The 13887-nt window shown below is 36.8% G+C and overlaps 1 protein-coding gene across 4 annotated transcripts in view; it reads left to right on the top strand.

The window, feature by feature from the left end:
* Positions 1-13887, top strand: part of PRCP (prolylcarboxypeptidase) — a 73211-nt gene that overhangs the window by 48674 nt on the left and 10650 nt on the right. For all 4 annotated transcript variants that reach the window (XM_034995565.1, XM_034995566.1, XM_034995564.1 and 1 more), the window contains 4 exons: positions 231-388; positions 957-1129; positions 11293-11457; positions 12183-12370. In XM_034995565.1, coding sequence (XP_034851456.1) covers positions 231-388; positions 957-1129; positions 11293-11457; positions 12183-12370 — 684 coding nt within the window. The remainder of the gene's footprint in view (positions 1-230; positions 389-956; positions 1130-11292; positions 11458-12182; positions 12371-13887) is intronic.

Below are 13887 nucleotides of genomic sequence, written 5' to 3'. Positions count from 1 at the left end.
TAAATACATTTATGTTGGACATGAGCACTTCTTAATGATTATCAAGGCATACCTAGAGATTTGTTTTGGGTAAAACATGTTCTGTTGTACTGATATTTCTACTTTCTATCTCATTAACAACTGTAATTTTTCTCGCCATTTTTGTTCAGTATCAGTTTCAATTTTAAAATTTGAATTCAGTGAGTTACATTTTTTCTCTTTTCTTCTTTCTTATTTTTCTCACCATTTAGAGCTCTTGCAGCCTCTGCCCCCATCTGGCATTTTGGTAATCTGGTACCTTGTGGTGTATTTATGGAGATTGTAACTAAAGATTTTAAGAGAAGTGGTCCAAATTGTTCAGAAACCATTCGCAGCTCCTGGGATGCTATTAATCGATTCGCAAGAACAGGTAAGCTTTAATTAATAGAATGGAATCACAAAGTTTTTTATCCTTCACTTGTTAATTCAACACTTCTCAGTTTTTCAGTAACCTTTTTATTTAAGTAAAACATACAAAAATGTACACAAAATATATCACTTGATGAATTTTTACAAGGGAAAACATAATCAGTATGGTATAATAGTATACTCATCATCCAGTATAATCAGGAACACAGTGTGTATGTTTTGTGTCTGCTGTTTTTTGCTCAGCACTATGTCAGATACATCCATTTGTTTTATTTAGTTGTGGTTTACGCATTCTAATTGCTCTCTAGTGTTCCATTTGTTTACTTTTTACTTATTTCAATAGTATCTTTGAAACAGGGAATACTTCATATAATTTCTGGCAGACTCCATGTGAGGATAGACAACTTATTTATCATGGGATTATCCAAATGCTCTAAAAGTATTTTATTGAATGTTGAAAAAGCATTCTTGGAGAAATGGTGTAGAAGATTGAGTTTTCTAAAATACCAATTAAAGCCTTCTGTCAAGTAGTGCTTTTTAGATTCCAAACAATGTGATTCTGTTCTCAGGTGCTGGCTTGCGTTGGCTTTCTGAAAACCTTGACTTATGTACCGCATTAACAAATATTCAGGATGTCCAGCATTTGAAAGCCTGGATCTCTGAAACCTGGATAAATCTGGCAATGGTGGACTACCCTTATGAGTCTGACTTTTTACAGCCTTTGCCTGCTTGGCCTATCAAGGTAACAGGAAAATGTCCTTTCATCACTTTTAATACAAACTTCTCTCTCTCTCTCAGTGTACTATTAGTTTCAGGATTTTGTTTTGTTTTTTAAACTGGTACTTTCTGTGACTTTTAGCATCAAAGGACTCTCCAGTGACAAAGGGGCTCTGGGTTTGACTAACCTGGGCAGAAATCCTGGCTTCTGTCACTTTCTGGTTACTCACCTTGGACATCTTACCTAACTTTTCTTTCTTTCTTTTTTTTTTTTTTTTTAAGATTTATTATTTTTTTTTTAGAGGGGGAACGGGTAAGGGAGAAGGAAAGGGAGTCTTAAGCAGACTCCATACTGAGTGTACACAGCCTGATGCGGGGCTCATCTCATGACCCTGAGATCACCACCTGAGCCCAAACCAAGAGTTGGCAGCTTAACCAACTGCACCACCCAGGCATCCATTATGTAACTTTTCTGAACATCAGTTTCCTCTCATTTGGATAAAGGAGACAGAATGTATAGATTATAGAGTTGTATGAATTGGAACTAAGACTAGTAGTTGCTGCTAATGGAATGATTACTATGTGCCAAGTCTTGTGCTGTACACTTTGCATGGACAGTTTACTTTATTACTTCTTTGTGATGTATGTGAGACACATAGACCTATGTCATATATGGTTAGTGCTTAATAAATGGCAATTGCTATCACAGTGCTATGATTCAGTCAACTGCTAATGTGTTCTGAGTGCTACACTTATCATAAAGGAGTGATCTCCATGCAGCAGGGTGGAGTGGAAAGAGTACTGACTCTGGATCCTTGATCTAGAACTACCATTTACCAGCTGTGTGATCTTGGGTAAGGCTGTCTTCTTCTGAGCTTCCATGTCTTCCTCTGCAAAATGAGATAATTATACTTATGTTCTCTGTAGGGTTGTGCTTAGGATCAAATAAAATATTAGATGTGAAAACATTCTGGAAAGTGTGAAGACACATTACATCATAAATTTTTAGGTTCTTTACACTGCAAAATTCTTTATTTTGTATCCTCTTTTAAGCATTTCTTTGTAAAGAACATTCTTCTTAGTTTTAAAATCAAAGTTTGGCCAACTTGATGGTTAAGTTTAGAGAATATAACTGATTCTACAGCTAGAATGAGTGCTGGAAATGTAAATAGACTGATAATATGAGAACCAGTTTTCAAAAGCACTTTTAATTTAACACAGTCCCTTTGAACTTAATATTAAATGAATATTTTGCTTAAAACTTCGTAACCCAAATGGAACAAGGTCATTTGCTATTAGAGATAATTTTCTTCATCTAAGAAGTAGAATGACAAGTGGATGTCTTGTACATAGCAGGCCAGAGGTGAATGTGTATTGAATTAAATTGAATTTAGACAATACAGAATTATTTAAAAGAGCTGATCTCTCTCATGGTAAGAAAACCTGGATCAAAATAATGAGAAAAAACTAAATTTGAGTTAGTTGGCCTCCTTATATGTCTTTGTGCTAATAATCCCTTAACCAAATTATTTTACTATTTGCAGAACACTTTCATATATTCTATCCCATTTAATCCCCATAATAATATAATATTCTATATGTTAATATAGGAAATAATATATATTATTTATATATTATTACAATAATATAATATAGGAAATTATGTAATATAGGAAAAAGAAGTACAATGGAGAGGAAATTTTTGGAGTTTTTTGGAGAGGAAATTTAAGCTCAGTGAAGAGTCGGTGAAAGTGGGATTTGAACTTGGGTCTACTATTGTTGAGAGCCTCTGATCTTCTACCATATTGCACTGGATTAGGAGAGGATTTGGCTGAAGTTTTGGGTGGATCAGTAGTCGCATTGTGACAACTATCAGATTTAACTGTATTCTCTGTACAAAGTGAGAATTACGTTTGCATTTTTGTGCCCACTTGAAGAACAAATGAATTGTCAGGTTATAAAAACATATGGGGCATTCCCTTGTTATTTAGAACAAAGACTGGCAAACTTTATTTGTAAAGAACTAGATAGTAAATATTTTATGTTGTGTGGGCCATTCGGTTTCTGCCGCAATTAGTTCTGCAGCTGTAGCGAGAAAGTAGCAATAGACAAATATAAATCAATGAGGAACACTGTGTCACAATAATACTTTATTTATAAAACAGGCAGTAGCCTGGATTTGGCCTGGGGGCTATAGTATGCTGACCCCTGATTTAGAAAAAGCCGGAGGAATACGGCTTTTTAGTGTTCATTTGTTTATGATTTGGAACAAGGAACACTAACTTTGCTTTTCTCCCCATTTCTTTAATGTTCCTTTTGAGATATTTTGCTGTTGCATCTTAAATGTAAATATTCTATCCTTTCTCTCTCCTAAATATTCACTCAAAGTTAGTGGAGTATATCTCAAATCTTTTGTCATCTGTTTTTGATTTAGCACAATCCTTCTTTTATCTTTTGTATATATACATTATAAAAGTTTATTTTTAAGACAAGGTAACTTGTGTCTTTGCCTGACAATCACCTTTTACTTTTCTTCAAGACTACTTCTTGTCATTCTCTTCAGTTATTTCTTACTAGTTTTATCCTTTCTTTTGGCATATTAAGGAATTCTTGATTTCTTATAATATATTTATGACTCTGTTTCTTGCCTGCACCCCAACCAAATTGCCCCCTGCTTGGGAAATTTCCATTGCCTCTATTTCCAGTTTTATCCTATATGATTTCAGAGTATTTCTACTACATGTCTCCCTCCCAAACTTTTAGCTTCAGATCACTTTCTTTCACTGTTCATTCTATTTCTCCTTTCTTGACCTCATCTCTGTTCTCCCAACCCACTAATCCCAGGAACACTACCCAGTTGGGGACCGCTCTTTCACTTGGATAGTTCCATTTAAGCAGGACTCCTCCTCCCTCTGATACACTTCCTCCTTTTTAAAGGGCTGACAAACAGCCGTCCTTTTCTAAGTCTGTAACTCAGGCTTAGGATAGTGAGATGTGTAACAGTTGGGTTATGAAAAAAAGTAGGTGATTTCCAATTCTGCCTGGACGTTGTATAGTTCTGAAGGATCCATAGGCAGTGATTGAATGTCTTTTCCGTGTCAACTCAAGTATCATTCTTTTTAATTGTTTGTGGGCTTTGCACACTCGGACTCCATTTGCTTTTGTTTACTGTTAACAGAAGCTGCAACATTCATGCAGAAATAATCATGGACTTGGCTGAGGGAACACAAGAAAGAAGAGAAAAGGGAAATAGAAAACCTCTCTGTCATTTGACTGCTCTGTCAGCATAAAAACTACTAGGTCTATTCTCAGCTTAAAGAGCAGTTTTTAAGGATACTATAGAGGTTGTTTATTTTGAGTAAGTTTTTAGCTGATAACTCACCAAATCTTTTGACTTAGCTTTCTGAGCATGCAGATAGATAGAGTGAAATAATAAGACATAAGATGGAAAATCTCTTCCGTTTGTCTTGGTGTTTGATAATGTATGCGACCTCTCTGGGTGGTTTAAGCGGTTTAGGTGCATTCTATGAAAAGAGAGCTTTTAATGACAAAACTAATGTGATTATCTGTGAGTGTGAGAGGGGTATTGAAACCTTAGAGAAAGAAAATCTGTTAGAAAAGCTGAATGTATCTGCTTAATCCTTTCTCTAATGTGGATGAACCATGCTTTCTGAGAGCAGGTTGGTCTTTTTTTTTTTTTAACCTATCTTCTTTCCTTCTTTAAAAAAATTCTTTGCCCCCTTTTTCTTTCTCTTATTCAAATGCTTATCCTTATAGGTAAGGGGACACATAAAGTTTTTAAACAAATAATTATCTTTACTTTCTCTAGTGTATGTGGGGTCAAAGGGCAGAATCTAAATATTTGGGTGCAGAGCTAATTAGTTTGGTACTAAGATTGGAATATTCTATCTATTTCTATACTCTTTAAAACCAGAATTCTTAAAATGGATGTGTAATGCTCTTTTTAGGTTTTTTTCCTGAACGTTCACCTTTGTTCTAGGAAATAGAAAGTAAATTAAGTATTTCATATGTTGATTTTTGAGCCTCATATTAATTAGTATTTTAGTTTTTTTTGTTGCATAATAAAAAAGTTGTATGATTTTTTTTTAAAGATTTTATTTATTTGACACAGAAAGAGAGAGAGAGAGCGCGTAAGCAGGGGGAGCAGCAGCAGAGGGAGAGGGAGAAGCAGGCCCCCCACTGAGCAGGGAGCCCAATGCGATGCGGGGCTTGATCGTGACCTGAGCCGATGACAGCCACTTAACTGACTGAGCCACCCAGGTGCCCCAAAAAAGTTTATGATTTTTATATTGCCACAGAATCCCTTTTATTAAATTTTTTTTTTAAAGATTTTATTTATTTATTTGACAGAGAGAGACACAGCGAGAGAGGGAACACAAGCAGGGGGAGTGGGAGAGGAAGAAGCAGACTCCCTGCAGAGCAGGGAGGCTGATGTGGGGCTTGATCCCAGGACCCTGGGATCATGACCTGAGCTGAAGGCAGACACTTAACGACTGAGCCACCCAGGTGCCCCCTTTTATTAAAATTTTTACCTAAGACAAATAAACTTAGAAAAATATAAAGATAATCTAAGAATAAAAAAATTTGCTTAAAAAATTAAGCATGAGACTACAGGTATATTTAGGCACCGTTTGTGTTGTTATTTTTCTCTTATACTACAACTTTGAAGTTGGGTATGTGTAGTGTTGGTTATTACAAATGGAAGTTCCAGAGTGAGCCTTGCATTTGAATCCCAGCTCTGCCACTTCCTGACTATATGACTTTGGGCAAGTTTCTTAACCTCTCTGTGCTTTAGTTTCCTCATCTGCAAAGTGGGGGTATAGTATTTGTAATGCTTATTAGGGTCATTATGAGAATTTAATAGGACCCCGTGTATAGTAAGCACTAAATTGATACTAGTTATATAATAATAACAGTAGCTATTGTTATTATATAATAATAGAGGGACAGTGTTATGCCAGGACTTTGTGGCCAAAGTCTGGGTTCAGAACTTATATTCATAGTTTTAAGATTGTATATCTGTAGCCAGACCTCTCCGAGCTTGTTTTCTCCTCTGTGATATGGGAATGGCCTTATGTTTTTCCCTGGGTCATTGTAGAGAAAGTACCTGACCTCAAGGAATATTCAGTAGTTGTACTAGCAGCTTCAGTCCCGGATGCCCTCATATCAGTGAATTTATGGCATAAGTAGAAATGCTATACCTTATGTAGAAATTGTTTGGAAGAAGCTAATTTGATAGTGTCCACAAAATAAATAGAAAATATAGTACAGAGGCTACATGGGTGGTGAGTATTCTGAATGGAAGTGGTTGGCAGAGACTCTTTCCTTGTTGTCTGAGTAGATCATAGCCCCTAAATAAACAATCAGTAGACCAAGTGCTTGTACTCATCAATTGGCTAATAACTGCAAATTATCAGGCTTACGGTGAAGTGGATATTAGATGAGGTTGAACCAAAGAAGCTGATATCTGACTGTGTTTGACTTATAAACATGGCAATTTCATGTGGTTCCAACTTAACATTTATGTTAAGTGTTTTGTGCATTCTGTGGATCTTTAATGAAAGTACATGATTATCTCCTTTTATTCTTTTTTTGTTGGTGTTTTGTTTTTGAAAGATATTTATTTATTTATTTTAGAACTAGGGGAAGAGAAAGACAGAGAAAGACAGAGTGCTTGTGCGAGTAGGGTGGGGGGAGAGGAGCAGAGGGAGAGGAACAAGCAGACTCTGTGCTGAGTGTGGAGCCCAACACAGGGCTCGATCCCACAACCCCAAGATCATGACCTGAGCTGAAATCAGGAGTCTGACACTTAACTGACTGAGAGACCCGGGTGCCCCATAATTATCTCTTTTTGAATAAACATGGAAACAGTGCTGAGGTTTTGCTAGTATAACTTCAGTATTTTTTTGAAAACGTCATTCATTCTTTACTACCATAATTGTTAAGAAAGTACATAGAGATATGTAGAGATTGTGTTCTTTATGCTAGAAGATGATGCTTTGACTCACAGAAGTTTTGAGCTAGAAAGGAACTTTAAGAGCACTAAAATAATAAAATTCTCTTAGTAAATTTGTAAATATTTTACAAAAAAATTTTGAGTGATTTTTTTAGGCCTTCTATTATCTAGCATACCAGTAGAATTATAAATTGGTACTTTCTTTCTATAAGGCAGCTTGACAGGATGTAGCAGAGGCCTTACAAGTATTTATTTCCTGGGGCACCTGGGTGGCTCAGTCGGTTAAGCATCTGCCTTCAGCTCAAGTCATGATCCCAGGGTCCTGGGATGGAGCCCCGCATCAGGCTCCCTACTCAGCGGGGAGCCTCTTCTCCCTCTCCTTCTGCCCCTCCCCACTGCTGCTCTCTCTCTCTCTCAAATAAATAAACAAAATCTTTAAAAAAATGTTTATTTCCTTTGAATCAATTAGCTCAAGAAAACAATTAAGGGTATATGTAAAGATTTAGCCCCAGGGTTATTTATTGTAGCCTTTGTAGTATGAAAGATTGGAAATTATACAAATGAGCAATTGTAGGATTGCTTCAACTTTTCCTCAACTCCCCATCCTGATTTCTCTGTTGGTCATTGTTCTTCTTAAAGTGTGGTGCTCAGAACTGGACCCAGTACTCCAAAGGAGCCCTGACCTCACAGAGGACAGTAGACCCAGGAGTGGCCTTAATTTGGACATGGAGTTTCTATTAGACGCCAAGTTTCTGACCATGATGTTCTCTCTGTGTAACTGGGGCTGCCGAAATCCAAGTATTGTCAGCTGGTGCCGGTCCCCAGCCATGCTTGTGTCTTTTAAGGAGTGACAGTAACTGCTGTTTGCAGAGATGGCTATTCATGGGGACTCCTTTTCTTTGCCTGACAGAGGGCCAGTGTTCTAGCTCTGAGAGGGGATCTGATGCCAGCATGTGAGTCACACTTAACTTGCTACTCTTCTTTTCCAGAGTTTTAGGCTACTTGTTTATTGTTGCTCATCAGTACTACCTTTTCCTCCTGCCCAGCTTACATTGTCATCCTGCCTCATCTATCGAGCTATGCTTGAACTTAATGCTCTTCTATGCATCTCATGGGTCCATTCCATAGTTTTATGCTGCATTTGGAAAGAGCTGAGTCCACTGTTAGTGTCCACAGTCAAGATGGAATGCTGATCAAATGTTGGCAATAATTAGTTTAACAAATTCTGTGATTGGTTCTTGATTTCCATATTTTCTTGTTTCTGATTGGCATATTTCTTAGGAACATGTTCTGAGAAAAGTGCTATGCAGGGGCACCTGGGTGGCTCAGTCATTAAGCATCTGCCTTCGGCTCAGGTCTTGATCCCAACGTCCTGGGATCGAGCCCCGCATCGGGGTCTCTGCTCCGTGGGAAGCTTGCTTCTCCCTCTCTCACTCCCCCCTGCTTGTGTTCCTGCTCTTGCTGTCTCTCTCTCTGTCAAATAAATAAATAAAATCTTAAAAAAAAAGAAAAGTGCTATGCAAATATTAGGTATTTTTTGACCTACCATGAATAATTGAAAGTTGTCAGAATAGTAAAACACTATTTTGCCTTTTTTCTTCAGCTTGCATTTTCTTATTCCTTTAGGCTTGATAGGTTTGCTCAATTCTGTTTCTTTATGTACACCTTTTCAGGTGTATATTATTCTTATGACCTCACTGTTACTTTTTTAAATTTATTTTTTAATTTTTTTATGTTCAGTTAGTCAACATATAGTACATCATTAGTTTTTGATGTAGTGTCCAATGATTCATTAGTTGTATATAACACCCAGTGCTCATCACAACACATGCCCTCCTTAATCGCTGTTACTTTTTTAAGGTATATCCAAGTTATTTGGACATCTTAATTTCTGACTTTTCTTTCACTTATTATTTCCAAAACTTACTGGGAATAGTGCACACTCTGTCTTCCTTTTGGAAAGCCACATTGCAGTTGAGCATGTTAAAGGCCCTGAGGAACCCTGCAGTCAAGTAAACTGTTCACATTTGCCAATATAACATTTCTTAAAATTATTTGATTATGAAACCTTTTTTTCACAAAGTACCATTTAACATTTTACAAAAATATTTTTGTGCTGAATGCATTTGGAGAGAGACATTGAATTTTCCCTGATTCATTTCTTCTGCCTTTTCACATTTCCCTTTTTTATCAGAAAGGTGTTGCTGTAGGGGCGCCTGGGTGGCTCAGTTGTTAAGCGTCTGCCTTCGGCTCAGGTGCTTCTCCCTCTCCCACTCCCCCTGCTTGTGTTCCCTCTCTTGCTGTGTCTCTCTCTCTCTGTCAAATAAATAAATAAAATCTTTAAAAAAAAAAAAAAAAGAAAGGTGTTGCTGGAAACTGGTCCTAAGCAAAACTGTGATGAGAGGCTGGGTTTGCTTTCTGCTGTTCACTTCCTTTCTCAGTGTCCTCCTTTCCTGAGTGGGAGCACGTCTCCAGCCCAGGCCTTGTGGCTTCTGCTGCCCAGAGTCTCTCCCTGAAGTAGAGTAACTAGACTCTTTATTTCTTGGCTTTTTCTTCTCTGGACGTCTCTCTCTCTCTCTTAATCAGAACTTGCCTACTGTATACATTTTTTCCCTATGAAATGAGAAAGGACCAATCACTGACTTCTTGTCAAGGTGTTAGTAGAGGATGCAAGCTTAATGAATGTGTTTTCCGTGCCATCGTGGCTATTTGCAGTTTTACAAGGGATGCTTTCTAAGCTGTGTAGCATAATGAATAAGATGTGTATTTCATAACTAGAGAGATCTGGGGTTGTATCTAGATCTTAACATTTACTAGCTGAGGGACCTCGAATAAAGTGGTTTAACTTAAGATTCAGTTTCTCTATGTAAAATAGTGGACGATAATATATCTGATAAGATTGTTTGAGAACTGTATGATATAATGGTTGTAAACCCAGAACTCAGTAATTAATAGCTGTTGTTTTTCCACTGTGATTTCATTGCCTGTGATTTCCCCCCAACATTTTATTGTGAAGATTTTCAAATATAGAAACATTAAAATAATTAGATAGTGAACAACCATAAAATACCACCTAAATTCTAGAAAAGTATTTCGCTGTATTTGATTTAGCACATATATATTTGCCTAGCCATCCTTCTATCCTTCATTCCATTTTATTTTTTAAATGCATTTCAAAGTAAGTTGCAGATATCAGTACACTTCTCTTGAACACTTCACCTTTATCATCATTAACTAGAGTTCAATATTTGTTTATGATTTTTTTAGATAAAATTTATATACAGTGAATTGCACAAATTGCAGTAAACTGTTGTATGTTGTATAACTGTTTGTTGTCTATGAGGATATGGAATATTTCCCTACCCCTGAAAGTTCCCCGTGCCCCTGTCTAGTCACTCATGCCTTCACTCCTGACCCCGAGTATTGTCTATGATTTTTAATACTAGAATTTCAGGTGCTGATTATAGTCTAGTGATAGCAATATTTGGAAGCTGGGTTGCTGCCTGGTATGCTTCTTATCACACCACAGACGTTGGAGCTTGGTATCGTTTTTCCATGAGAAATTTTATAAATTTTGCAGTTTCATAAAAATGTATTTAGTTACCAGATATTTTGCTAAGTGCTGAGTGAGATGCTCTGGAATCAAGTGAGTACAGTGCCGTGTTATAGGGGCTCTGCTAGAAACAAGTACATGGCATAAGTAGAAGCACAAAGGGAGTGATTTAGTTCTTTCCAACTTGAGGGCATAGCTAATGATGGCCTTATAGAGGAGGTGATACTTGAGCTAAATATCATATAAAATGAATTAGTGTTTGCCAAACATTAATGGAGTGGGAGAGTGGGAAAAAGGTATTTCAGGGTGAGTAAAGGCAAAGAGGAGAAAAAGAGCCTGGTGTGGTGGTATGGTTTTGCTAGACTGGAACAAAGGATAAGGCTACAGTGGTAGATGTGGAGGACTTCGCATACCATGCAAATGACTTTAATTTATTTCTATAGCTAAGAGAGTAATTTAAATTTTATACTTGCAGAGTAATGGTTTATTCATTTATGAACAGGATTATACTCAAGAGATAAAAATTGTCAAGCAGTGCTGTTAGATGTTTAAGATTGTTTTATAGGCAAATCAAAATCATATTCTTTTTTTCACTAAAAATTATGATTTTATAAATATATCCTGACTCTTCTTCCTTTACATCTCTTTAAAATGACAGGTAGTGTGCCAGTATTTGAAAAATCCCAGTGTATCTGATGCACAGCTTCTGCAGAATATTTTCCAAGCTCTGAATGTCTATTACAATTATTCAGGCCAGGCGAGCTGCTTGAATATATCAGAGACAACAACTAGCAGTCTGGGAACCCAGGGTTGGAGCTATCAGGTAAGTGTGTATTATTTCCTCAAGTAGAACCCACTTTTCACTGATATGGTTGTACTGTAACAGAGTTCATGAGATTTTGTCACTAACCTGGATCCAAATCTGGGCTCCATTATCTTACACTGTGAGACCATGGATAAGTTAGTCCCTCCCTCCCTCCCTTCCTTCCTTCCTTCCTTCCTTCCTTCCTTCCTGTATTTAATCATCACCAAATATATTCTGGGTACTTACTGCATGTCAGACAACATTCTAGGCTGCAAAGGTACGAAGATAAATAGGACATGATCTCTCTTTCAAATATAGCTCAGTGAAAAAGATACTTATATTACAATAGATCTTGGTAAGTCCTATAAAGGAAGCATTTTATGGTTACAGAAAAGAAGGGCAGTCTAACTTGACTCTCCCTGAGCCTCCATTCCTTCATATGTATGAGACTAGTAATAATACTTTCCCTCCAGAGTTGTTTTGATGATTATTTATGATAATAGATGTGAAAGAAAGCAGTTTACAAAGGAAAAATATATAGCCCTAACTTTTGTAACTTCTCAGCTGAGCCTTTCCAGGAATAATGAGAGGTGGTATGACAGAGGTAAAGAGCAGGTGCTCTGGAGTCAGACTGCCTGAGTTCAAACCCTAGCTTTGCTACTACTAGCTGTATGACTTTGGATAATTTATTTAACTCTGTGCCTCATTTTCTTACTGGATTCCCTTTTGGTTTCCTTTTTTAGGCCTGCACAGAAATGGTCATGCCTTTTTGTACTAATGGTATTGATGACATGTTTGAACCTCACTCATGGAACTTGAGGGAATTTTCTGAGGACTGTTTTAAACAGTGGGGTGTAAGACCGAGGCCTGCCTGGATCATTACTATGTATGGAGGCAAAAACATCAGTTCACACACGAACATCATTTTTAGGTGAGTTTTTACTGATGCAAAGGAAATCTTTGGTTGATGGAGACATTTGTAGAATAGCTGAGAAGATAGAACAAGAAAAATGCTGACAATAAACAATATAGAATGCAATAGTGGTATTCATCATGTCTTTCCTTGAAAGACAGAGGACTCTGCGTAAGAGATACAATTTTATATTCTATTACCAACATGCTTAAAGGCTTAAAAAGAATAATAGCAACAAAATTTAAATATTTTATTAAAAAAACGCTAGCACAAAATGAAGCATCATCTGCTGCTCTCAATTTGTGTTGCTGTTGTTACTATTGTTATAACAAATACTTTTGAGGTGCCTACTCTGTTCTGTTTCAGGCACTATGTGAGGCACTTTAAATAAATGGCCTAATTGAATCCTCACAACAGTCGTGTGAAGTAGTTGTTATAGTCCCCTTTTTACTGAGGAGGAAATTGAAGGTCACTGTGTTCAGTCACTTGCCAGACCTCATCTAGCTTTGTTGTAGTTACTAAGTGATAAAGCCAGATTTCAACCTTGGCCTGTCTGACTACAAAACCTGTGTTTGTTCTTCTGTGTTACACTGCTTCTTTAGAAGGGATGTATTTGGTATTGGCTCATGTCAGACTTAATTGAGTAGACTCCTATATGTATCTGATTGTGACTTTAAAACTTCCATATTTTGGTTTGAACACTAGGCTCTCAGCTCTTAAGATAACAACAAATTACTCAAAAAATTTCCCCAAATCTACATGGAAATAGTAGAGAGATAGCATATATACTTCTTAGCCTGGAGCCATTATTTAAACTGTAAATGTCATTCTTTTACAAGCTCTTTAAAATGAGAGTCAAATTTGGCCTTCTGGACATGGCCAATAGCTGAAGGATCGTTCTCTAGATTTAGGGTGGTGGCACTGCCCACTTTGCAAAAGAGCCTCTGTCTTATTAGATTCATGCTGTTTGCTCACCCAACAGGGTACCTGCCCCAAATAAAAGGTGAAACATTTAAATGGGAAACTTAAAGATTCTTTCATTTAATTTCTTTAAGTTGTGTTTCTTGTTCTCAGTAGGATTCTTCAAAAGTATACTCTTCAACTTCAACCTTATAAAGTGATGGTTGAGCAAATAAATCTATATAAATATAGATTATTTAAGGAAACTGTGCCAAAGTAGGGTGTGTGAAATCAGGAAAACATGAAGGGACCTAGAGGACTATAAAAGGCTTAAACACAACTTTGGGTGTCCAGGTTCATTTTTGTTCCTCAGAAGAGGAAGTACTTTGTCAATTTCTTGTTTTTCTTTGGTAATTTATCTCCATATAGTATTTAAATGGATTTTGGTAGCATGCTGGTACTTTAAGCTCATCCTTCCTTGCTTTGACCTTATAAAGCTGAAGTTCAAGTTGAATTGTAGAGTCTTTAAATCCTTGTATGAAGGTTTTAATATATGAGTTTTGGTTAAATCCTTTTTTACTGGATTCAGCCATTATAGATGTGTATTTTAGTTATCTGTTTGCCCTTTTATATTA

The sequence above is a fragment of the Mirounga leonina genome, unplaced genomic scaffold (assembly GCF_011800145.1).
Source record: "Mirounga leonina isolate KUSES-001 unplaced genomic scaffold, KU_Mleo_1.0 Mir_92, whole genome shotgun sequence".
NCBI lineage: Eukaryota > Metazoa > Chordata > Mammalia > Carnivora > Phocidae > Mirounga > Mirounga leonina.
The sequence above is the reverse complement of the archived record's forward strand: the minus strand, read 5'-3'. Positions and strand labels throughout refer to the sequence as shown.